The 27545-nt window shown below is 32.7% G+C and overlaps 1 protein-coding gene across 12 annotated transcripts in view; it reads left to right on the top strand.

Moving 5' to 3' along the window:
* Positions 1 to 26409, top strand: part of MARCH7 (membrane associated ring-CH-type finger 7) — a 46066-nt gene extending 19657 nt beyond the window's left edge. For 2 of the 12 annotated variants that reach the window (XR_895811.2, XR_895810.2), the window contains 8 exons: positions 4056 to 4251; positions 5724 to 5891; positions 7415 to 8516; positions 11290 to 11459; positions 18024 to 18156; positions 20852 to 20965; positions 22494 to 22542; positions 25093 to 26409. Coding sequence is in view for 8 of the 12 variants with exons in the window: in XM_011358940.2 (XP_011357242.1) it covers positions 4056 to 4251; positions 5724 to 5891; positions 7415 to 8516; positions 11290 to 11459; positions 18024 to 18133; positions 20852 to 20965; positions 22494 to 22542; positions 23052 to 23326 (2184 nt within the window). In the remaining 4 variants the exon portion in view is untranslated. The other 10 variants (XR_895813.2, XR_895812.2, XM_011358957.2 and 7 more) reach the window with 9 other exon arrangements.
* Positions 26410 to 27545: the final 1136 nt, after the last annotated feature.

The raw sequence follows: 27545 nt of genomic DNA, 5'->3' as shown, positions 1-27545 counted from the left end.
TTAATTTTAATATGAAATAATAAAGGAGGCTTTTTACGAGATTATAGGTGCTTTTTACAGTTATTTACAACATTTTCTAGTTTGTAGGTCAACTGTTACAGAGCTCAGTACCACTGCGTGTTTTGCAGTTAGGTTTGCTCAAGAATTAAAAGAACCAATGGTCATTAACTTTTTTTTCTTATCTACTGCAAGGGTAGCTTTCAGGGAAGTAAATACATACATAAATGTATACACAATTAGATGAGAAAATAAAAATAGTTTTAAAATGGAATCAGGAAAAACAGATAAAATACTGATAGCATCAATAGGCATTCATGAGCCCTGCAGTATTTTAAAATTAAACTTGGACTGTTGTTTTGGATTCCAGGAAGATCACAGGGAAACAGACCAGCTTTATGAGCTGCTTTGTTCATAAGGAAAAGAAATACAGTTTCTCAGAGGAAGCAATGTTTGGCAGTCTGGTCTGGAAGGGAACAGTGAATGATAATAGTGGATAGTGTTTTCAATGTAGTATTCGTACTATAAGTATATACGTAGTTTAGTGAAACTTTATTAGTAAACTGCAGCAAAAGCAAAGGATGTGATGCAAAATTACAGCCCAATGAAAGCAATTCTGTAAAGCAACAACAGAGTGATCTAAATATTAACTCTGGTAATCTAATTTGATCCAGGTATCAAACCTGGGGAGTTTTGAGGGGCAAATGGGCTCCAAGTCCATTCATCTTGTATAAATATAAGGTTTTTTTGTTTGTTTGTTTTTGTTTTTTAACCTGGATTTCTCTTAAAGTTGCCATGGATAAATCCATAAATTGTTAAGATTAGCTAATGTCTTTTTTAATGAAAATTGACGACTTATTCTTAATAGAAACTGGAATGTAAGACTTTCATGTAATATGGTGATGGATACTCTCTAGCACATGAATATTTAAAAAAAGAAATCAAAGTTGTAAGTTGTTACATATGGCTAAGGTAATTTTGATCTGGAAAATTTACATCATCAACGTCAAGGCATCGATTCATGGAAGTGAGGAGCCAAGTATGAGCATTTCATTCTGGACTTGGTTCCATTATATAATTTCCCATGATCAAGCATTGTCCAGTGGATACATTGGTTTGCGTGTGTAGCAATTGTTAAGTTTTTTTTTAACGAATAGCTTAATTGCATACCATGTGACTTACCCACTTAAAGTATATAATTCAGTAGTTTTTAGTATATTCAGAGTGGTGCACACTCAACCACAGTCAAGTTTAGAACCTTTTTATCACCTCAAGAAAAGAAACCCATGTCCTTTAGATTTCACTTCATTACCACATCTCCTTCCACTCCAGCAGTAAGCAACCACTAATCTGCTTTCTGTCTCTAGTTTTTCCTATTTTAGAATTTCATATACATGAATAGACATGTATAGTATGTGGTCTTTTGTAACTAGCTTCTTTTACTTAGCGTGTTTTTAAGGTTTATATGTTGTAGCTTATATCATCAGTACTTTATTTCCTTTATGGATGAATACTATTCCATTGTATGGCTATAGCACATTTTGTGTATTCATCATAGTGGACATGCAGATTGTTTCCACCTTTTGACTCTTATGAATAATATTGCTATAAACATTTGCGTGCAAGTTTCTGTGTGGACTTATGTTTTCAGTTATCTTAGGTATATACTAAGAGTAGAATTGCTGAGTTATATGCTAAGTCTATGTTCAGTTATTTGAGGAACTGCCAGACTGCTTTCCAAACTGGCTGAACCATTTTATATTTCCACCAGCAGTTATAAATGAGGGTTTTGACTTTTCTACATCCTCACCTACACTTATCATACATTTTGATTTTAGCCATTCTATTGTGGATGTAAAGTAGTATCTTACTACAGTTTTTATTTGGATTTCCTTGTCTTCTGACGTTGAGCATCTTTTTGTACTAATTAGCCATTTTTATATTTTTGAAGGAATGTCTATTCAGATCCTTTGCTCATTTTTAAATTGGGGTATTTATCATTTTCTTACTGAGTTATGAGAGTTTTTAATGCATATTCCACTTTTCCATTGGTATATAAGAAAGTGACTTTTGTATATTAACCTTGTGTCCTGCAGCCTTACTATAATTATTAGTTTAGGAAGATATTTTGTTGATTCTATCACATATTATACATAGATTTTTGTCTTCTGCAAATACAGTTTTACATCTTGTTTCCCAATCTGTATACCTTTTATTTTCTTTCCTTATTGCATTATCTAGAACTTGCAGTACATTGTTGGGAAGAGGTGGTGAAAATAAGATTAACAAAGTAGACAAATCTTTAGCTAAGCTCAACAAAGGAAAAAAGAGGACTCAAGTAAGAAATGAAAGGGGAGATGTTACAAATGATGCCACAAAAATACGAAGGATCAATTTAAAAGCCTGTCTTATTCTGCTATATCTTCATTTTGTGAGCATAAAATGCCCTTTTTAAGAAATTGGGAACAAAGTTAGATGGTATTTGCAATTTTAGATTTCTTTGTCGAAAGTGGCAGCTCTTTATAAATTTTCGATTAAAACTTTTTATATTGGTCTCTGAAATCCAAACATGTTAAATCACTGGCATGTAGGATAATTACCCTGATAATGGCACAGAAAATGGTTTGGTTTTGAAATATCTAATGAATTTCATCTCTTGTGCTACTCTAGTTTATTGATTGGTATTCTGTAGATTACTTGGTGCAGAAGGCTTGTGAGACTAAGTTTGTACTAAGCTGAAGAGTGCCACTTTCATTAGCAAAATATTCCATGGCAAGGGATGGATAAAATCCTGATATAGTCAGTTTCTCCTTTTTCATCTTAGCAATTTCTGCTTTTCCATATATGTGCAGTTTATTCTTTAGCGTTCTCTGAATGTGTGTGCAGTATGCTTCTCATAATTGAAGCATAATAGATCAAATAGTAATGCTTTAGAAGAATTTCCAAGGTAGAGTGGTTTATATGTCCTACTATGTCATCTATAATCTTCCTCGTTTGCCTGCCCAATGAACTCTTACCACCTTCTGTGAATCCTCTCCTGCTTTCCTCTGGCATAGTTAGGCTCTTTTTTTTTCTGTAAAACTTTCAGCATACCTTCTGTTATAGTCTTATTTATATCATAATAATTTATTTACTTGTTATCTGTACTCTAGAACTCTTATATGGAGTACATTATTTAGGTTCTTAACGTTTATCATGTGAATATTAGATTAACAGACTGAATTTACAGCTCATAAAACATTCGAGTTTTAACTTTATTTTGTCAAGAAATATAAAAGGACAATTTCAGAAATTGTGGTTGAAATATGTTCTGATTTAAATGTATATTTTTTAGGAGACAGACTAATCCTTTTCCTTTTTACGCATTATACTGCTTAATTAATTAAAGAATTAAGTAGAAGTAAAATAGTTTGTGCCTTGTAACTTTTGTGTTTTAGGTGGTTTTATTTTGTGTATGTATGTATGTTAAAGAAAACCTTAAGCTAAAAGTTTTAAAATACGTACTTGTCATAGCTTGCTTCTTGCTTCACTGATGAAAAAATTCCAGATATTAAGATTTCTTTTAAAAAATACTGTTAATAAAGTGTTGTATGACTGTATTCCTAAGAATGAACTTTAGATCCAGGATAAATTTTTTTATTACTTGAAAAATCTTATTTTTATAGTATTCACATCATTTGGTATATTAGTGCCTCTCGGTGTTTTATCCACTTTTAAGAACAGAAAATGGGTTCCTCAGAAGGTTGAAATATTAAACTGAGAAAACAAAGTGAATAAAGTTTTGACTCTTCAATGTTTCCTAACCAGATGGTAATATATGATTACATAGAAGACTTAACTAATCTAAATCAGATTTATTACTCAACAGAGTATAATTATAGTATAAAGTGTAGGGACAAGTGGGTAGAAGGGACAAAAACTATAGAAAACCTGCATGGTAGAAAAATTTGTGCATGTGAGGAATGAATTGTCCTTGGGAATGTATCAGAGTATGGTAGATTAAATTTAATATTGAATGCAAACATTTTGTCCCTTAAAAATATTTTTTAACTTAACAGTCTACATCTGCATCAGCATCTGCATCTCCATTTCAGTCTACATGGTATAGTGAATCTGAGATAACTCAGGGAGCACGCTCAAGATCACAAAACCAGCAACGGGATCATGATTCAAAAAGGCCTAAACTTTCCTGTACAAACTGTACATCTACCTCAGCTGGGAGAAATGTTGGACATGGTTTAAGTGCAGTATCAGGTAAGAATTTAATTTAAGAGCCACTATATATGTACTTTGGACTAAAGCCCTTTTCCCAAGAGGTACTGCATTAAGCAAGTAGAGCACACATAAGACAGTCAGAAATGTAGTGGAATTCCCAGCATCTTACCTTAAGTTAGTGCTAGAACTGAAATTAGCTCTTATTTTGAATTTTTGTTCTAAGTTTTGTACCACTGTTTTACACAAACAGGATTTTCACACATTTTAATAAATTAGAATAGCTGGTAATGTATGGTGATCAGATTGGTAATAGTGACGTGTATTCTCTTGGTTATTATAGGAGCTAAATTTTTAATATACACACATATATATTTAAAAAATTTTTAATATATACACATATATATACACACACACATATGTACACACACATATATATAGATATATATACACACACACATATATGTGTGTGTGTGTGTGTGTATATATATATATATGTATGTATATATATATTGAAAGGGCAGGAGGCTCCCTCCTCACTTATACCTCTCTTTAAATGAAATACTAGCCAATGCCCAAAATAGTTTTTAGGTGAGTCAGAACTTGTGATGACACAATTGGAGATAAAATTCTTGAAATACATATATATTACTAATTCATACATGTACGAATTAGTGTAAGCGATTCCTTTCTATTTTAATAGGCAGGACTGCCATGGGAAAGACACTGCCCCATCTGAAGGGTATTAATAGTGTGATGGGTAAGAGCAGACCTTAATTTTGTAGACAGACACCACTGTACAGAGATTTTTGTTCTCTGCTTTGTGAAGGCATACCATTAAATCTCTGGGCCATTTTCCTTAATGAAGAGGAATTATTAAGGCTGTTGGGAATAGGAGAGGAACCAGAATTTTAAGGTAGATAATAAGGGGGGGAACTTCAGACTTAATTTTTAATTTCTTTTTAAATGAAATCATAACCTAACAAAATTTAGGTTGCAGCGATGCATTAATTCTTAGAATAGGAAATGAACCAAGTGTGGTGGCAGTGACTATTTCTGATAAATAGTATTATATAACCTTGTAGTATACTAGCTTCCATTACAGAGTGGCTTTGATTTTGATTTTGGCTGTTTTCCAACATCACTTTTATTGACTTTTCATGAAATTCTCCATCTTTGGCAAGCTTTGCATTACATTTTGTCATGTAACCATTTTACATCATGTTTACATTGTATGGTCAGATGTCCTAGAGAATAACTGAGACATTGCCATCATGGATGGGGATAGATATTAGTGTTAGAGAAGAATGTATTTGCATTAGGAAATAATTTTATAAATGATGAGTTCATTAATGAATAGTTCTGTGTTGTGCTAAATTTTGATTCTCATTGCTACTATATAACCTGATGAAGTCCTACAATAAATCACAACCTCCCTGTGTAATACTGAAGATTTGTTGTCATCAGAAACCTTGAAAGTTTCTCTGAATTAAAACTTCTTCAATTATTTTAAGATTCTTCTTGGAGACATAATCAAGTTCCCAGATCTTCATCAATGGTACTTGGATCTTTTGGATCTGACTTAATGAGAGAGAGGAGAGATTTAGAGAGGAGAGCAGATTCCTCCATTAGTAATCTTATGGATTATAGTCACCGAAGTGGTGATTTCACAACTTCATCATGTATGTATAAACTGTGTTGTGTTATATAATGTATCTAATAATGTTGTTTTCCTCTTTATAGCACTAAAATCACAGTACAAAAGAATAAAGAGAAACTTACAAAAATTTCAAAATAGCTTAACATATTTCCTAGTACCTTATTTGTTATTTTACTTTTAAAAATGTAAACAATTTAAAATAGATGTGCATAGATATCCAAATTCTGTCAGCTGTTATATTTTTTACTTGCATTTTCCTTTTAAGAATGTATGTCATAAAGTATTCTAAATCTTGTATACTCCTCTAGTTAAATTCTGAACTAACTAAAGCTTGAAATCAACATTTTAAGGCAAAATTTAAAATTACCTTGGTTTAAGATTCATGTACCTTTATTTTTGTTCAGTTGAAATAAAGACCCATACTGTTTGTCAGTGTACATAAGCTTAAGCTTTTCAAACATAAATACCATAAAAAATAGTACTAAGGAACTAATAACAAAAAGTACAAATTAGAGTAGACAGATATAGCAGGCAAAAATGGAATTTGATTTACATAGAAGATACATTTGTTCTTAAAGATTTGGTTTATTTTAAATATTAAATAGTCTTATTGGGTCAAGACTGCTTTATTTAAGACAAATGAAAACATCTTTTTATTTGCTTGTCTTTGAGGAGTTTTAGTAGATAGTATCAATAGATTTCTAGGTTTGGAGGTATAAAGTACAGAACAGAATAGATTTAGCTTGACAGTTTATTCCTTTATGAGGCTCCACGTATTAGCACTTAACAGTCTAGCTCTTGAACTAGGTGTAAGGATGAGTATTCTTTATAAAGGAATGCTGTAGTATTTCTCATTCCATTGGAGTTTAGAACCACCAGTGGGGTATTTTTAAAATTGCAAATATCATGACTCTATTCTAACTCATAGCTCCCAGTCAGTATTAAAAAGCAAAAGTATGTTTGATGAGTAACTGGGGATAAGAACCACTGCTGTTATGTTGAAAACAAAGAAACCAAAAAAAAAGATGGAGAAATTTTTAACTGTTAGCTAGGTTTGCCATAAAATTGCTAGGGTGATAATGTTTACATGAAATTACTTTTATACTTACTGCAGAGTAAAAAAATTCTCCAAAACACTGTCTCCCTGGGATTATTTTGCTTTTATTTGTTATAAGAGTCATTTATGTAGACTTATTTGGCCTATTTAAAATTCCTTATCTGTTTAGATATTAGGTATTCTACCATATCAGTTTCTGATCAACAAATTCAACTGTTTTGCCTTTATCAAGTTGGTAGATTGATGTTTACCTCTCATAATAAGCTCTCATTTGAATTTGTAATGTTGACTTTATACAGCAGTAGTGGATTTTACCAAAGGTGTAGTAAAAGAAGTACATTTATGTGTTTTTTCTATAATAGTTATAATGTAGCAGTATACATTTGAATTCAGTGTTTCATATTGGCAATAAGTAGTAGGTAATAAATGCAACTTTAATAACAGTCAAATTACTTCATGTAATTGGTTATTTTTTCTTTCAAAAATAGATGTTCAAGACAGAGTTCCTTCTTCATATTCACAGGGAGCAAGACCAAAAGAGAACTCAGTGAGCACTTTACAATTGAATACATCATCCACAAATCACCAAATGCCTTCTGAACATCAGACCATATCATGTTCTAGGGACTCAAGTAGAAATTCTTTAAGGTCAAATTTTTCTCCAAGAGAATTGGAATCTCCCCAAAGCAGTGCACAGCCTGGATTTTCTTATATTTCAAATAGAGATGAAACCTCAACTATAAGCAATTCAGATAGGGTTGGTTCATCTCAAAGATCATTTCAAGAATCTTCTGACAATGAAGGTAGACGTACGACCAGGAGATTGCTGTCACGTATAGCTTCTAGTATGTCATCTACTTTTTTTTCACGAAGGTCTAGTCAAGAATCCTTAAATACAAGATCATTGAGTTCTGAAAATTCTTATATTTCTCCAAGAATCTTGACAGCTTCACAGTCTCGTAACGCAGCATCAACTTCTGACGTTCCCGATAACAGGGCATCTGAAGCCTCTCAGGGATTTCGATTTCTTAGGCGTAGATGGGGTTTGTCATCTCTCAGCCAGAATCATAACTCTGAGCCAGATTCAGAAAATTTTAACCAAGAATCTGAAGGTAGAAATACAGGACCGTGGTTGTCTTCCTCACTTAGAAATAGATGCACACCTTTGTTCTCTAGAAGGAGACGAGAGGGACGAGATGAATCTTCAAGGATACCTACCTCTGATATACCATCTAGATCTCATCATATTTTTAGAAGAGAATCAAATGAAGTGGTTCACCTTGAAGCACAGAGTGATCCCCTTGGGGCTGCCAACAGACCACAAGCACCTGCAGCATCAAGTAGTGCTGCTACAGGTGGCTCCACATCTGAATCCGTTCATAGTGGAAGAAATACAGGAATAACAGGGTTTCTTCCTGGTTCCTTATTCCGATTTGCAGTCCCCCCAACACTTGGAAATAATTTGACCGACAATGTCATGATCACTGTAGATATCATTCCTTCAGGTTGGAGTTCATCTGATGGAAAAAGTGATAAAACTAAAAGTGTACCTTCAAGAGATCCAGAAAGACTGCAGAAAATAAAAGAGAGGTAAATTTGAATACCTGTCTTAAGCCTATAAAAAAGCAAGAGCAGATTAGAGAAAGTTTTTATTTCTGAAATGGTTTCTTATAACATTGATATCTAAAATTTTTTTCTTGAAATTTACATTAAGATATTAATGTTGATGTTACCTCTTACTCAGAGGTAAACTGGATGAGACTTAATAATTGAGCCAGGCAGTATAGATTGCATTAAGAAATGATCTAAAGATTTTTAATAATCTTTGGATTCAGATGCACACAGAGACAAAAAAATCTTAATCTCTTACCCTATCCTTGGTAGACTAGAGCTAAATGGGATTTGAAAGGAAGCCCAAGTAGTCATAGATTATCAAGATAATTTGTTTTAGCCTTTACTAAGATCATTTATTTACCATTTATGTGTAATTTTTACCTCAAATCTTTTTGGAATGAAGTAAAATCATTTGCACAATTTTTTAATTTTGTTTTTGAAGTTCAGGTATATACCAAATCTTTTCTTTCTTTTTCTTTCTTTCTTCCTATTTATGGTGACATTGGTTAACGAAATCCAATAAGTTTTAGCTGTACACTTTGACAGTAAGGCATATATATATATTTATACTGTGTGTTCACCTCCCATAGTTGGATTTCTTTCTGTCACCACATATTCCAAATATTCTTTCTTTATTGTGACTTTGGTAGACGAGTTTAAATTCAGAATTTCATTTATATAACTACCTTCTTTAGAGTTGAATATTGCTTAGAAATCTCTAATAAGAATGAAAAGATGAAAGATCAGAGATTTTAGTCCCAACTTATTATTTTTGTCATCAGTGCAGTTACTTAATTTTTCACCTGGCAAATTAATTTTTATGTTAAAATGAGATAGAATAGTACATGTAAAATATACTTGCAGGAAGAAAAAACTATGTAAAGCTTAAGGTTGTGGGTGTTTTTATTTTGGGGTTTCTTTGTTCAAATCAAGGCCTAATGTAATAGAATTTGGGGGGAGTATAGCTGTTGCTATCATTTTATTTTAGTATTTTATATTGAAATCTAATTCTGAGGATAAAGAGAGTTTTACATACTTTCTGAGATGTTGGACATTGGACTACTATATTTCCGTTTTTTCTTATTTGAGACAAATTGTACCATGGGACTGTTATCTTTCTGCTTTTAAAATTTGTGGCTTTTCTTTTATTTATTCTGCCCTGGTAGTATTAGCTTAATGTTATTGTAGTAACTCCTTATGATTTCAAGCTCTCTACTGAAGAATGTAGTTAACTGTTGTATTTCTTGTGCTCATAGTTAGATTAATTTGAGTACAGTAGTGTAAGCAGAGGGCAAAGCATTAAATTTAGTGATTTCCAGAGAGAAACAAATTAAGCCAGCTCCACTATCTGTTTAGCTTAGAAAGGAGCATTTGTTGGTTATTTTGCCATAGAGTTTATGTGTGTGTATATGTCTTTATTATATTTTTTGCTCATACATGAGGATTTTAAGACACTCCATTTAAATTATAGTAGTTCCCCGTTATCTGCGGTTTTGTTTTTTATGGTTTCAGTTACCTGTTGTCAGGTGCCATCTGAAAATATTAAATAGAAAATTCAAAAAAGAATTCAAATTTTATATTGTGTACTTCTGAGTAGAATGATGAAATCTCACACCATCTACTTCCATCCCATCCAGGATGTGAATCAACCCTTTGTCCAACATACCACATACCAACCCTCCATGTACAGTAATATATTTTGAGGGAAAAACCATGTTCACATAACTTTTCTTACAGTATATTATTATAATTGTTCTGTTTCATCAGTAGTTAATCTGTTACTGTGCATAATTTATAAATTAAACTTTATCATAGGTATGTATAGAAAAAAATACTATATATAGGGTTCGGTATTATATGTGGTTTCAGGCATCCACTGGAAGTCTTGGAATGTATCCCCTGCAGATAAGGGGGACTTTTGTAATAAGAGTGTAAAAAATTGAATCTCCAAAGTAAAAAGTAATTGAAACAACGAAATGAAGAAAGTTAAATCTAAAAGTAAAACATAAATATTTATGCTTGAGATCATACCTCTGGTTAAACCAGGGCATGGAATTTACCTAACAGCTATACACCCATTCCTATTCCCACACATCTATTGTTAAATTCATTAGGAACCCATATAATCCAGGTTGTATTTCATTAGCAGCTAGCAATCAGTATCATCAATTTACTGAATACCTCTTTCATGCTAGCAGTCGACTAAAGCAATAGGGATTTAACAAATTACTTTCTTATTATATAGCTATTCTATATTTAAATCATTCTACATGTTGACCTATTAAGTAGAGTACATCAGTTAATGGACCCTGCTCAACACTTTAAAAGCCTACCCTTCTGTAAATCCAAGATGATTTAATAACATTGCTGGGGATGGGGAAAATGGAGAATTGTAAAATCTATTCATTTATTTTTTTTACTGTGATTTAATACAAAAAGCTTATCAAGTTGAACATACGTTTTTCTGACAACATATAATGAGAAGTCGCAAGAATTATTTGAAGATAGGTAATAGGATTGCTTATTTCATTTACCTTAAAATATTTATTATAATTTTCATTCTCATTGTAATGGTTTTTCATGGTGCTTGCTGTTTATTATTGTTGCTTTTTTTTTTTTTTTTTTTTTAATCTGGAGAGAGTTAGTAGAAATACAAAAAATATTGTTTGGGATTGTGTATGACTGGAAATGACCAACCAGATGAGTTATAATAGTTATGTTTAGGAAATGTGTCTGTCATCTTTTCCAGCCTTCTTTTAGAGGACTCTGAAGAAGAAGAAGGTGATTTATGTCGAATTTGTCAAATGGCAGCTGCATCATCATCTAACTTGCTGATAGAGCCATGCAAGTGCACAGGAAGTTTACAGTATGTCCACCAAGAGTGTATGAAAAAGTGGTTACAGGCCAAAATTAACTCTGGTAAGATTTACCCTTTTGTGTGTTTTCTTTTCACAATTTTTCCAAGAGATGCATGTGTGTGTACATTTTAATTAACAAATTTGATTATAATTTATTGTCTCAAATTATAATATCCAGAGTGTCTTGATTCATTAATTTATAGTAGTGTTTCTTATGTTTCGCTTATCCAACAAACTACTACTTCATCAGTATAATAAAACAATTTGTTATCGTTTGTGACCCTTATATCATGTAAGATCCCTTTGAATCAAAGAGATAGGCTTTCTACGTTCCAGCTATGTGTCCTACCTAATGCTGTTGTTTCTAATGCTGTTGTCTAATACGTCGATATTGTAGGGATTCATTTGTTTTTTGAGTGCTTGTGATGCAGCCAGGCACAATTCTAGATGTGAGGTCTAGAACTGTAAACAAGATAGACAAGGCATCTGCTCTTGTGGTGTAGTATTGAGTGTTAAAGGAATGCCTTGTTGAACTGAGGATGTTTAAATTGAGCAAGAAGGAGCTAGCTAATCAAAAATGAGGACAAGAGCATTCCAGTAGAGGGAACAACTATTCACACTTGAAGGTGGGAATGACTTAGAACTGAATGAAGCTTGGTGTGTCTGGAGTATGATTAGTGGGCAAGGAGAGAGGTGATACCATTGAAATAAGAGAGATTAGCTAAGGCTAGTTTATTTAAGACTTTTAGAGCTCCTGTCTGAAGTTTATATTTTTATCAAAGTGTGTTGGGAAGCCACTGAAGAGCAGGAGAGTGAAATGATCTTATTTATATTTTGGCTGCTCTGTGGAGAATGAATTTTAGGGGGACAAGAGTAGAGGGGAAGCCAACCAGGAATCAGTCGTGGCCAACCAGAAATTATCTTACAAGAGGTGGTGGTGGTGGTGGTGGTAGTGGTAGAAATGGATGGACTCTGATATGTTTTAGAGATAGGTTCTGTTAAGACTTGCCAGTGGATCAGATATAGTGGAATGAAGGAGAAAGAACAATCAGGGAAACTCATATTGCCTTGAGCAACTAAGTAAGTTGTAGGGTTATTTATTGAAATAAAGATGACTGGGAATAGAATAAGTTTAGAACAGGAAATCAAGACTTTTAGGAATATTATATATGAACTGCTTATTAGATAACCATATGGAAATGACAAGCAATTAGACAAGCCTGATGTTTCAGGGGGTACTAGCACTGAAAATTACAGTAATATTTTAAGCTTTGAGATTAGAGCATAAGCAGATATTAAAGAAATGAGCCCAGGACAGAGTCCTGGGGCACCCACATGGTTAGTGGAAGCGGAGAAGGAGATTTGAGGAGCAGCCTCAGTCTGGTAAGAAGGAAACATAAGAAAATGGAGTGTTATGTAGGCCAAAAAAAATAAAGTACTTTAAAGAGGGTGTAATCAACCTTGCTGGCTACTACAAAGAGATAAGAACAAAGAAATGATGGTTGGATTTGGTAGCATGAATGTCCTTGGTAGCTTGTCTCCATGGAGTGGTAGGGATCATGGCATGTTTAGATTGGACTGAGAGAAGAAAATGAGGTAAGATGAGGAACAGCCACATAGACCTCTCTTTCAATAAGCTTTACTATCAAGGAGATTGAAGATATAAGATAGGAATTGAAGACTTATATGGGGTCATGGGATGTGTTTTGTTTTGAAGTAGGAGATTTTAAGGCATTTTTTAAATTCAAATGAGATACAATGGAGAGGGAAAAAGAATTTACGAAAAGAAAAGGGAAAGATGGGATTCGGAACACAAGTCACATGGTTAGCATATAATAGGAAGAAGTACTTAATTTCAAGAAGGCTGTGTAGATACAGATGTTGATCACTTTGTTCTTTGGTGAGAAGATGCTTGAAGTCCTATTTTTTTCTGTTTTCTTAGTAAAGGGGGATAAGATCTTTAGCTAATTAGGGGACATTTTAAGAGATTTTGATATGTGGGAGAAATAACATTCTAAGATGTTTTCAGGAAGTATTAGTGTTCATAAAAATCGGTGACCGTGAATATTACTTACAAGTGAGATACCTGTACATTTTTTTAGAAGCAGTTTTTAGATGCTTAAGTACAGCCATCGATCTGAGTTCGATAGGGTTGAGACTTTTACCAGACAGATATCTTGAAAGGAGATAAGGGTATTTGTAAGGACATGATTATGATCCTAGAAATTAAAATCAGTAGGGGAAGTAAGTACATTAAGAAGTGGATAATGAGAAAGTGGTAGGGTCTGTGTCTTTGACACTTACTGATATTGAAGAGAATTGCCAGAGTAGGTGAAGTAGAATGATGAGAAATTGTAGGAACACGGAGGAGGGAATGTTTAAGATATAGATGTAGGGGTAGTGCAGTAAACTGATGACGGTCAAGGGTATGACCATAGAATAGATGACTGAGGGTAGGGTAGGGTAATATTGGAAGCAAAGATATTGAGGAAGTCAGTAGTATTGAAAGTGCATGGTCTGCATGGCTGTTGAAATAGCCAAAAATAAGTTGATAAAGACAATTGAGAGACAGGTGTTAAAGTCATTAATGAATGAGAAGGGGCTTGGAGTTTCGAACAGCAATAGGTGGTGTTAGGGCATCTGTCCCCACTTCTTGATACTTAGGTAAAAGGGATTGTGGGGAAAAAATGGCTGCAGAAGAGTATGTATCAGTCGGGGGTGGGGGAGTACTGTGGATGAGGCATGAAATTGAACATATTATTCAAAAGAGATTAGTTATGAAAAGAATTTGCTTACATTAGACCATGAGTACCAGAGGACATAGAAATGACTAGTAAGGTAAAGTGGAGAATTAGATCAAATTAATAAATAAATAAATTTGTGAGATTGAAGGTCTGATAATGATACCTTGGTGACAAATAGGTTGTGAGGTATGATGACATTAATTTTAATCTTAATTGTTTGAGGAGTCATGTAACCTGTTTAAGCTGGAGATCATGAGGCTACTGGGAAAGTTTTTCCCTACAGCCAGTTAGCAAAGGTTTCCTTGGGATACGGAGCTTATTTTTTCTTTTAAGCTAGCCTCATTCCAAGGCTGTGGGGTGGACCATCTCACCTGTAGTAGCTTCCTCTTGTCTGTATGGTGTTACGATAGACAGCCTCATAGGCTTCATTAGTCATTGCCCTGGAGTGTTGGGTTAAAATTAAATGAGTGCTCAGCATGGTTCTTGACACTTGGTAAGGGCCCAGAAATGTTAGCTATTACCAAAATGAAAAACAGCTCTTCTCACCTTTGATATATTTGCAATTGGATTGTTAGTATTGTGTGTCTAGGAAGACAGATAACAGGGTGTATTGTTTAAATTTACAAAGCGTTACCCCCACCCCCATTAGTGTACTACCCATGTGGCACTATACCTAGCTGTTACAATATTATTGACTATATTCCCTATGCTGTACTTTAAACCCCCAAGACTATTTTGTAACTACCAAGTAGTACATCTTAATCTCTTCACCTTTTTCACCCAACCCTCAGCCCCACTCCCATCTAACAATCACCAGTTTGTTTTCCGTATCTATGAGTCTGTTTCCATTTTGTTTATTTTATTCTTTAGATTCCACATATGAGTGAAATCATACAGTATTTGTTTTTCTCTGTCTGGCTTATTTCACTTAGTGTAATACCTACCTTCTAGGTCCATTCGTGTCATAGCAAATGGTAAGATTACATTTTTTTATGGCTGAGTAATCCATTGTATATATGTACCACATCTTCTTTATCTGGCCATCTATTGATGAATACTTAGGTTGCTTCCATATCTTGGCTATTGTAAATAGTGCTGCAGTGAACATAGGAGTGCATGTATCTTTTTGAATTAAGGTTTTGGTTTTCTTGGGATAAATACCCAGAAGTGAAATTGCTGAGTCATAACGTAGTCCTATTTTTAATTTTTTGAGGAACCTCCAAACTAGTTTTCGATAGTGACTATACCAGTTTGCAATCCCACCAACAGTTCATTTCTTCACATCCTCGCCAACACTTGTTTTTTATTTATTGATGGTAGCCATTCAGACAAGTGTGAAGTGATATCTCATTGTGATTTTAATTTGCATTTCTCTGATGATTAGTAACATTGATCATCTTTTCATATGTCTATTGGCCATCTGTATGTCCTCTTTGGAGAAATACCTATTCAAGTCCCCTGCCCATTTTATAATTGGATTGTTTGGGGTTTTTTGTGTTGAATTGTGTGAGTTCTTTATATATTTTAGATATTAACCCTTTATCAGATGTATCATTGGGAAAAATGTTCTCTCATTTAGTAGATCGTCGTTTTGTTTTATTGGTATTTTCCTTTGCTGTGCAGATATTTTTCAGTTTGATGTAGTCCCATTTACTTTTTCTTTTGTTTCCCTTGCCTGAGAAGATATATCAAAATATATTACCCTCTGACCCATTGGAGTTTTTAAAAATAGATACCTCAGTTACATCATGAATAAAATTGAATAATACTTACCTCATATGGTTTTGTGAAAGTCATATGAGATGCTGTTTATAGTTTCTCACAGTAGTAGGCACATGGTAAATAGTCAAATGGGTTTTATAAGGTTATAAGTACTTTTTAAGATGTCAAATGAACGTAAAGATCTCAAGAACTAAACCTTCCTGATAAATTTTCATAAGTCTTTCTCATACCATAAAGACCCTATCTGGTAGAAGACACTTTCTGGCGGAGAGTAATTTAAACATTTAATAAGCAGTTTCCATATATATCTTAAACTATATGCAGGTTGTACAAAGATGAATAAAACAAGTCTAGTAAAAGTTTAAGCAAACGTAGTCAGGGACTACTGAATGAGATGGGGTATAATGGAAAGAGCTCTGGATTAAAAAATGTAGAGATAATTGGGTTCCTTCCAGCTAGATGTGACCTTTTGGAACAACTTCTATGAGTACACTTATTCCATAGAAGAGAAAAATGAAGCCCTAAGATGAAAAATTTGTGCTAAATGATCTCCAAGGTCCATATTTTGTGATTATCATAGTTTTCCTGATTCTGAATCAGAAAATAGTTATAAGAAATATCTGATATAAGAAAGCTTTCTAAATGTCTTTTGCATTTTTTATATTCTTCATCAAGTCATAATATGGGTTTATCCTAAATTTAGTTTAGTGGTACAATATTAGTTTCAAAAATTAAGAAAATATTCTAGATGCATTTTAATATCAACATTTTCATGTGTGCTAGACTCCTAAAACAACAACTATTTTATTCATATATTTGAAATATAATGAATTTCTTATGGAATTTGACTAAAACACATTCGAGACAACATACTACCTCAGAACAGCTTACACTTTCCTTTAAGCTATTTTCTAGAGAATGCATGTAAGTTACTACTACTTTCTTGGACTTTATGCCAAATTTTACTATTTAAAGAATTGTTTTTATTAAAAAAACACTAATTCTAAGAGTTTTATGAGCTCTTTGAAGACAGAGGTTACTACTCACTGTTTTCTTTCTAAATCTCCAGAACCTCTAATATTGTTTGGCGCATAACAAGCACTCACCAGACATTAGTTGAATTGCATCCAAACCCTACTCTGTTAGGACATCTTTTTAATTTGAAGCCCTATCTAAAAATAAACATGGGGGGGGCGGCCTGTATGTTTATTAGACAAGACTACTACGTAACCATACGTTGAATGCATATGGGACAGACAGAGCTTTCTTTTTCTGGTGGTAAACTCTATATACATATACATATATATATAGTATAAATTTGCCCTTTTAACCATTACTAAGTGTACAGTTCAGTGGTATTAGGTACACCCAGAATGTTGTGTGGCCATCACCATTATCTATTTCCAAAACTTGTGTTTCACCTCACTCTATCCAACAAGCAGTAACACCCTCCTCCACTTCTTCCCAAACCCTGATAACTTCTGATTTACTTTCTCTCTGAATTTGCCTATTCAACATTTTTCATATAAATGGAATAATACAGTATTTGTCCTTTTTGTGTCTACCTTATTTTACTTGTCATAATGTTTTCAAGGTTCATCTATGTTGTAACATGTTTTAGGACTTTATTTCTTTTATGACTGAAAGGAGCTGTTTTCATTTGAACAAAGGTAGATGGTTCCTCACCCCTCCCTTAGTCTAAGGACAGCACATTCCTTAAACTACAGTAGGTCTTAGGTATATATTGTCATATCAAAGATACTGGCCTGAGTATATCTAATTAGTTGTTTGAGGTACTATATTATTAACCATTGTTTTCATGCCATCTTGCCTCAAGGTATTTAAGGAGGAAGTAGGAAGTACAGATGACATTCCACTGTCAGCTTCCCATGGTAGGAATGTATGAGTACTTGGGAGGAAAAAAAAAGAATAACAGCTATCTAAATAATGAATGGATGCTTAAATACCATAGAGTAGGACCTGACATGCACGTTAGGTGTTGCTGATTGCTATTTTAGCAGACATTACTGGTTTATGGTAGTAATGCAGTCATCCTCCCTCCATGATTTTCTACATTCTGAGCTTAAAACTTAAAAGGAAAAATGTTTTGTGGTGACAATAGCAAAACTAAGCTTTACTTGTAATTTAATTTTTACCAGGTTCTTCATTAGAGGCTGTAACCACCTGTGAACTCTGTAAAGAGAAGTTGCAGCTTAACCTGGAGGATTTTGATATTCATGAACTACATAGAGCTCATGCAAATGAACAAGTTAGTATATTTTGCCTAATTTGGTAAGTGTCTGTTCTATGCCTAAAGGACAACTCTTGAAGAAAAGATTAAATCATGGCCAGAAAACCGTCATTAAAATGATAAAAATAGCAATAATAATCTTAAAATAATTCTCTGTTACTACATTAGATATTATAATTTTATAATTTTTCTTTATTTTCCCCATAACTTTTTGTAACAAAGGCATATAACCAAGTCACAGGTTTAAAATTTATTAAGATAAAATACATCATATGCTTCCTAAATAAACCTGAAATAATAAAGGCTTAGAAAAGTGGTCCCAGGGTAGGCATGACACCTCTGTCTCCCCAGAGCTGTCTCAGTTGTGAATCCCTCTTGAGTGCTGGAACATGATTAAAAAGCCAAGCCCTGAATTTCCATTTTATTTCTGTATTTTTTATGTTAGGAATAATTTTTATGTACATGTTCCCTATCTCCCTGTCAACTTCCAGTCTGCATTCTGCCCCTATGAATTTATCTGTTCTGAATATCTTTTATTCAAAATTCACATTGTTTTTCTTTCCTTTAGTATTTGTATCATTGCTAGCTAATTTTATATGATAAATAATGTTAGGGTTTTTCTGTTCAAATTAAATTTTTCCAAATTTTTTTTCATATTTCTCAGATGTTTTAGAATGTTTTGATAAACCTTCCTCCCCAATAATTGATTTGATCACTAACTTCTCAATCTTGAAGAGCTTTACATTTAAAAAGTTTTTTTGAGATGCTTAAATTAAATAGTTAGAATATGAAGTAAATTACAAGGATGATCCTAGTGTCAGTCATCTAAGTGTGCTTAGCATATTTGTTATAAAAAGAGGTATATGATGGTGTGTGGCCATCACCATTATCTATTTCCATGAATCCTTGAAAAACCCTTTTTTAATGAACGAGTAATGGAGCCCTACTTTTTCGGACACGAAGTTCACATAACAAGTTATTTAAAGTAAACTAATATTAGTACATTTGCACTGTTGTGCATCTACCACCTGTAGGTTCCAAGACATTTTCATCTCTCCAAAAGAAAATCTTGTACCTGTTAAGCAGTTTCTCCCATTACCCACCTCTCACATCCCCTGGCAACCACCCATCTACATTCTGTCCCTATGAATTTGTTCTGGATGTCTCATGCAAATAGAATAATGGAGTATATGATCTTTAGTGGACACCTTTTTTAAATGGGGGAATAATGGATACCCTTTGAAAATCTGATTAAAACCATGGACACTGCTTACAAAATACACATCGACACAAAATCCGTATGTAATTAAGGGATTCCCAGATACCTTGAAGCTAATTGCTTAAATCCAGGTTAGGAATCACTGATAAAGTGAACGAAACATTAGGCAGTTGATGTAACACAGATGCTACTCTAATATTAATTGTTTTATTCTCCAATGAGCCAGTTGCCCAAAATGAATACCACTTTCAGCAAAGAATTTTCTTAAATCCCCAAGGAGTCTCTAGACAGCTGAGCACTGATATTTTAAATAATAGGAGAAAGAGTATGGAAAGGTAGAATCATGCAAAGAGGTTATTTTTTGTCTTCTCAAAATGAGAATAGGTTTCAAAGGATGGTTTTCTCCTGCCATTCTTCTTTCTCTAGGTGTTCCATCTTAAAGGTGTCATTTGGCTTTTTAAAGTTCAACTGGGAATGTTTTATTCTCCAAGGATTTTAATAATCCACATCTTAAATAATTTAGAAGTGTTAGGAAATAAGTGTAGTCATTGTAAAAACAACAGTTCTAATTAAACTTTCTGGCTCTGTTTTTTGTGAATCTTGGATTCTAGTGGCTGACAGCTACCCTCATTTTAAATGATTAGTTTATACAGTTTAGTATTTCATCCAGTGACTTCATCTTTTTCAAGGTGAAAGCCATCAACATTTTTAAAATATTACGGATATGTGATTTCCTTTTAAGTTAAAAATAAGCAAAGTAATTAAGTGAAGTATTTTAAAATGCTTAATATATCAATATCAGATATCTTAAATATTCTGTGAAATCTGATAACTTGCTGAAGTTGGTACTAAAAACATAGATTTCTTAACTTTAGATGAGTGAATTACAAATAAATATGGTACAACTAACAAACAGTTTGCCATATAAGAATTACAGGACAGTTTAGATTTTAATAACATGATTCGTAATCTTAGCTTCGAAACAGAACAGTTTGGAATAAAATAACTGGTTGAGGAACAGTTACTCTATTTCTTTTTTTTTAGTTCATATTTGTAATTACCATTGCCATTAAATTAATTCTATCACATAAGAAATAGTCGATCTGTGAGAATAGGTTTTTAATTATATAGTGTATTGATTTAGCTGTAGATGAAATGGTAGTTTTTAAGTAAACACTTATAGCCATTTATGCAGTGAAATCTGTTACAAGCATTCATTCTACCATCAAATGACTTAAAAGTCCCACTTTTATATGTCATTTCATGAAGACTACATGAGACTAAAGAGGATACTCACACACCTATTTGGACTCATTATTTGGCATAAGTAAAAATATATGAAATTATGAAGGACAGCCTTTTATTTCCTGTTTTAATAGATAGCACCATGTCTCTTATTAGGAAGTAGACATGAATGTATTTCTTCTAGTTTATCAGTATGTTATGAATATCAATCATAAGTCTACTAATTTTTCATTTTCCATATTCTTTTTCTCTTATTTGCTTACCTGTTGAAGGCTGAGTATGAGTTTATCAGCTCTGGTCTCTACCTAGTTGTGTTACTGCACTTGTGCGAACAAAGCTTTTCTGATATGATGGGAAATACAAATGAACCAAGTACACGTGTCCGAGTAAGTAATATTGGCGTGGGGGAGAAGGGAGGGTGTGATGCACCATGTTTGTTTTGGAAAGCAGATTGTTTTATATGTTCACATTCTATTTTCTTTGGGGGCTCTTATATTAAAATGTGTCTTAAAAATAAAGATGTAGATTTAATAGAAATTGCTGTCTTCCTTTGATATCAAGCAGCCTAATTTTCTCATAAAACTCGTTTAGAAAGTAATTTTCTAGCTCTTTAAGGTAATTGGAATATATTTCAGTGAAAACCCAGAATCAGAATTGGAAACACTAAGGGATAAAGCTCTTTTTAATTTGGGGGGCAAGACAGGATTATAACTTGGAAACCTGAAATAGAACTCCAAAAGCCAAGAGAATATGGGAAATTTATTTGTTACTATCATGTAAAAGATTACCAGTGTACTAAGTTTTAAGTGTGTTCATGTTACAAACTATTAAGATACAGACTATTTGGTGTTTACTCTGTATGCTATTACTTTAATTTAACACTTAGACTAGCTATTTACAAGTAATATTTTTGTTAAGTATTTACAAGTAATTCATACTATTCGCCTCAGTGTACCAGAGGAAATTTATACTCTGCTGCCTTGCCCATTTTGTGTAGCAAAGGTTAGGTCCCTCTGCATCTCATTGCTGTAACATTCTGAACGCTTCACATCTTGAAATGTGTTCATAAACATATCCTTTAAACTTTTTTTTTTTTATCTAAATGTCGATTTTGGTGATAAAAATTTAGCAGTTTATGATGAGGTGTAATGTTTCTATTTTTATATAATACTGCTTCTAAATTGGTAAAATGTTTTTCTGTAATGTGGATGTTATACCTGTGAGCCAACTGATAGATTATTTTCATTGAGAGAAAAGAAGATAAACTTTGAGCAAAGATCTCTTAACTTCTGAATACTTTAGTACCTAAATTTAGTTTATGCTTAAAAATGATTTCTGAAAAGGTGACTTACCTCTTTAGAATGAATAAACCATGTAAAGCATATAGTAATATCTATTGAATTCATGCCTTTGTAAAGCTAGAGACAAGTTAATGCTGAATTGCAAGTCATTTTTATGATTTTTTAAATACAGAATCAAACGTAATACTTCTAGAGCTATCAAATTTAGGTTGGAAAATAAATACTGATTCCTGTCTTTTATAATTTTTTAATTGACCACTAAAATTGAATTCATTTGGTTACAAATTATGAAGCCTTTAATTACTTTTCATAAATTTTTGATGTGTTATATTTATGCAAGAGGAATATCTTTGGGTAAGATCATTGTATCTGCTCCTAATTTCTACATGATGAGTACATAATTTCTACATGAATAATAACGATTTGTTTTTTTAAAAAAAATTTTAAATGCCAAGCTTTGTTATTTTTGATGCAGGGGGAGAAAGACCCCTATTTTAAAGGCTTAAAATAGAGTTTTGACTTTTTATATAGAAATGAATCTCCTATACTGATTCTCTCTTTAGATCCATTTGCAACATTTCAACTACTGTATTTCTTTCTGCATTATTTCTAGTTTATTAACCTTGCAAGAACTCTTCAGGCACATATGGAAGATCTCGAAAGTAGGTGGAATTTCTCCTCCCCAGACTTGTTGAATTTACTTTTGCAAATTAAACCCACATTGCAAAACCTAAGTATATATACTCTATCAAATTAGAGTTTCATTTATAGGCTTTATAATACCAATTGATTCGGGAAAGATGGGCTGGGCAGCTGACATTAGTTTTTTAAAAGCACATATTTTTAAAATTAATTTTAAGGTATGGAAGGATATAATTTAAACCACCAGTATTTTAATTCTATTTTAAATAAAATTTTATTTTTGATCACCTTAATTTTAACACTTAATGAAACAAAGACATGTTTGACTGCTAATCAAATTACACTTTTTTAATCTGTTATTTTTGAGTGTGTATGAAATTTTACTTTGTATTCAGTTTTATTTGATCATAAAAGGTTTTCCCTTTTATGTATAGTTCTAGGAAAATAGGGATGAAAGAGTCCTAATTCTGAGTTCATAACAGAAGCCATAGTTTTGGGGGTTTTTTTGTTTATTTTGCTTTTTGTTCAGGTGCTCATGGACCTTTAATAGGCAGCCAGCTCCACCAGCAGCTCCAATTTCTTAAGGTCACATTCCAGGACTTCTGCCTGGGCACCTATATGAAGGCACTTAATGCCCAAATCTTTACAGGCATCTGCACAGCTTACCCTCTTTTTAAAGTCCTACAACCTCCAAGGTGCTTCATACCAGGTGGGCACAGATATGAGTGGCTTTGGAACAGTTCCTGGGAATCCAAGATTACCCTGTTTAGTACTTTTTCAACCAAAGCAAGTGGCTCCCCATGATCAGATTCCAATACACTTCTTTGAAGTGTTTTAAAATATGTATTCTCCATTTAGTTAGCTTCTATACTCATCTTCAAAATACTTGAAATGTTATCTGTAGTGTGCATAACTTTTACTTTTAGAGAAAGCTCAGCATCTTTGGAGTAAGGTTTGAGAAGGAATTAGTCCTTATAAGAACTGTTTAATTCCTGATTATTCTATGACATGGATTTTTGTCATTCTGTGCTATTTTTAAGTTTTAAAAGGATTGGAAATATAACCAGGTAATGCATTTTTAGAATTTTAGTATGTTTAAAAAAGATATATAAAGGGGTCAAATGGTATATAAAATGAGAATTCATTTGGTATAAATCTTTTTTTCCTATATACCTTCTTAGTTTAGATCTCTTATGTTGTCTAAAAGATCTCTGTTTTGGTAAATTATAATTTATACTTTGTCAGATATGATTAGTTTGTTTCAGTGTACATTTCCCCCCGATTGTTGTGGTTTTTCTTTTTTGAAAAACATTCTCATTTAAAATTTAGTTTTCTAAACATAGCCGTGTCTACTCCCAACCTGTGAGAGAGAGGAACACGATGAAGGTGAAATATACCCAGACTCAGCTGAGAGTGAAAGATGTTGCAGGTGCTTCAAGTTAACTCCCAAATACCAGAGTATTAATGTATTCTGATAATTGGTTCTGAGTGAATTTTCTTTGTGGTGTAAATTGAATAGGAAACATGAGTTCTCTGCAAAGCTATTTTATTTTTTAGTTTGATATACTTCTTTGATAACAGCTTAAAACTAAACCATAGGATTTACTCATTCATGAGCTAATAAGCATGTTTGATATTATTTATTAAAAATTTAAGTTCTGCAAGAAAAACAGACTGAAGTATGAAAATAGTTTCATCTAGTCACATGTAGCATAATTTTCTTGTTGATTCCACTTGGTGGGAGCTCTTAAATTGTTCAGTATCAACAAGAGTATAATTTAACCTTTCTCCCCTTGATAATAGGGGAATGCTGGTTAGATGTCTAATATAGTGAACTTGGACGTTCCTCAACATGCACAGCAGTTTACAGAATACATAGTTTTATACTTACTGTGTCCTTCCTAAAGATATTTTAAGATGTTTTATATTAAACTCTTGAGCTACTAATGACCCTAAAATAAATTGAGGTCAGAAATGTTGCAAAAAATGATTTTTATGACACTGTGGAGGCATAGGAATAATCTCAACAGAAGGTTTTTACTAAATCCAATTATTTTAGCTTAGGCTATGTCTATATAACGCTTTTTTGACTAAGTAGAGCTTTTTCTTGGCATTGTATAGACATAGCTTTGATATAATTTGCAAGAACACTTATAACCTATTCAATGTACTTTTTTTTGTCGTTCTCATCAGATGCATAAAAATATACAGTGGTAATAATAACCCAGATTCTACTCAGGTGTGCGAGAGCACTTGCCTTAAATTCACTTTTTCTCCAGTGTATATATTATTGTATACAATACGAATTGGTCTCAGAAACTTTAGATGTTCTTGAGGCATATTTTTAAACATTTTCATTTCTATAAAAACGAAAAGATGGGTGGGGCGTTGTGGATGAGCATCACCCACAGTCGAACCACCCTGACCCTGTCATAACTTGTCATTTTGATCGAACAGTATACTAAGTTGGGATTTTATTTTACAAGTCATTGCAGTTCTGGCTTCATAGTTACACTTCCATTCTCGTCCCCCTTAAAATCATTCTTGATCATCCTGTTTTCTTTCAACAGCTTCAGAGGATGATTCCGAAGAAGATGGAGACCATAACAGAACATTTGATATTGCCTAACTTCACATAACACAAATGGATCTGTGAACAAGTGTTCGTTAAAACTGGCAATTAAGTATGGATTAATTTTGTGGGGCAATGCCTATCGAATACATTATATATATAAAATGAATATATATATACATATGTATACATGTATATGTATATTCATTCTCAAGTGTTGCTGAATTAAAATTCTAATTGCTGGACCTTTTAACATGGCCAGTGACTGATGTTTATAAAATGGTAATCAAAAGTATTTTTCTTTTAGGTAAGTGGGAAAGTGTTACCCTTGTTTTAAATATCTAAGCAATGCTTACAGCCCTTTTTTGCGTTCTGATTACTGTAGTCGTATTTATGAAGAAGGTTCGTGTTTTAGTAACTCTTGCTAGTGGAAAAAAGACAAAAATATGCTTTCAAAATAAAATGCCAAATGGCACCTAATTATTTTTCCTTTTAAAATGCCTTAAGTTGCAATCTCATTTTTGTAATCATTTGCTTCCAGTGTTTAAAAAAAAAAAAGAATGGGGAGTAAGTTGTGAAGAGCATCTATATATTAGGTGTCCAAATTTAATTTGAATTCTAAATTCATTTAGCAATAAAATCTAATTTAAAAAAGTATATGAATATAAAATATATAAATGATGGATAAATTTTTGTATTGATTTGATAAATGCAGATTATATTTGATAGGCCATAGGATGTAGATACTCCTTTTAGGAATATTACAGCTATAAATTATATCAGAATTGCCAGTCAAATGCTATTTGGTTAAAAAAAAAAAAAAATGATTGCAATCTCAAGTTAATGGACTATTTTTAAATCCCACATTCAAAGTTTAAAACACTGGTTTTCAATGTGTTTTTTAGTGTTGTCACTTCTTTATAGATAAATATGATTAAAAAAAATAACCTGTTTGGATTCTGGTTGTTTTTAAATGTTTCTCATTAATTCTGAGCATTTATTTGATGACTTATCTATTTTTCACTACCTTTGGAAAACAGGTGAATATTACCTATTCACCATGAATAGATCTTACACTGTGATCATGAGTTGTGTATACTTCCAAAACAGTATATATTCTCTGTCAACACCCTGAGATACATTTAACAACGCCTTCAGGTGGTTTCAGGTTAAATAAAGTCTTATGCCATGGCAACAAACTTCTTTTTAAGAACTTAAATAGAAGCCATGTAATTTCTCAACAGTTTGCCCACACTTAATTTGTTGGTCTTAGTGTAAAACCTGGCTGGAAATAAAGTGTATGCTGATGGATTTACTTTATAGTTTGAAATGTTTCCTTTTAAACTGGTGCTCAAAGTAGACTTCAAACCTCATAGGCAAGAATTGTACAAAAATTTCAAATTCTACTTCTTAGGAAAATATAAATGTTTCTAAAACATTTCTCACCTTTTACTTGTTATCTTTTTATTGCCATAAATCAAAAATCCAAAGTTTAAGGATGCCAGTTTCAGTATCTATTCTCTGGGTCCTTAGGGATGCTTTGAATTTGAAACATAGTTTGAGTAGAATTCAGCATGAGAATTAGTGCCTTCTGCTTTAACCTACAAAATTATTTGAAAATTTTTATTAAATGGTAGAAAACATTCCATTGTTGTACACACAATTTTTAATAGTTGTTTTATATTAAATGCTAAATGACAGACAGTGGCTTGAACTTTATAATATTCTTGTAGTTCCTTAGCACTACTTGGTATTTCAATATTGTATTAGCTTCTGATAATCCCGTAAATGTGAATTAGAGAGAATACAAAGTCTTTTCATTTGATTATCACTTTTAAACTCTGAACAAAAATAGAGACCATACACTACTCACTTCAAAGAATGCAAATTTCTAGGAAAATGTATTTAAAATTATATTATTCTCTCTAGATATCTGCCAAACATAAGAATTTATACTGTCGTTAGCTAGAACCAAGATGTTGAAGAAAGCAATTTATACATTCTGAATGTAAACAAGCACGCATGTTATTTGTTAATATTAAAAATATACACTTGAATGATCCAGTTATCTCTTGACCACCAAATAGATACTAGGGCCTATTTACAGATGTTCTGATATATAAAGAAAATTAAGGTCTAGCACTTCATTACCAGGGTCTCGTAAGGATTTGGTTGAAAAATGAAATCAAACATGGAAAATTATCCTAGTTTAAAACAGCCATTTTGCACAAACTGCCATTAGATAGAAGTTATCAAAATGAACAGAAGAAAATTAGTTGTATGGTAGTTAAACGGAAAGGGGGATTCTAGAGCAGCTGGGCAGTAAAGCTTTCTGTAAAAATGGAAATATTGTATAATTTGCATTGCCCAGGATGGTAGCTATTAACTGCATGTGATTTGAGCATTTGAAATGTGGCTAGTGCAATTAAGGACATGAACTTTAAGTTACAT

The sequence above is a fragment of the Pteropus vampyrus genome, unplaced genomic scaffold (assembly GCF_000151845.1).
Source record: "Pteropus vampyrus isolate Shadow unplaced genomic scaffold, Pvam_2.0 Scaffold2, whole genome shotgun sequence".
In the NCBI taxonomy this organism is placed as follows: Eukaryota; Metazoa; Chordata; class Mammalia; order Chiroptera; family Pteropodidae; genus Pteropus; species Pteropus vampyrus.
The sequence above is the reverse complement of the archived record's forward strand: the minus strand, read 5'-3'. Positions and strand labels throughout refer to the sequence as shown.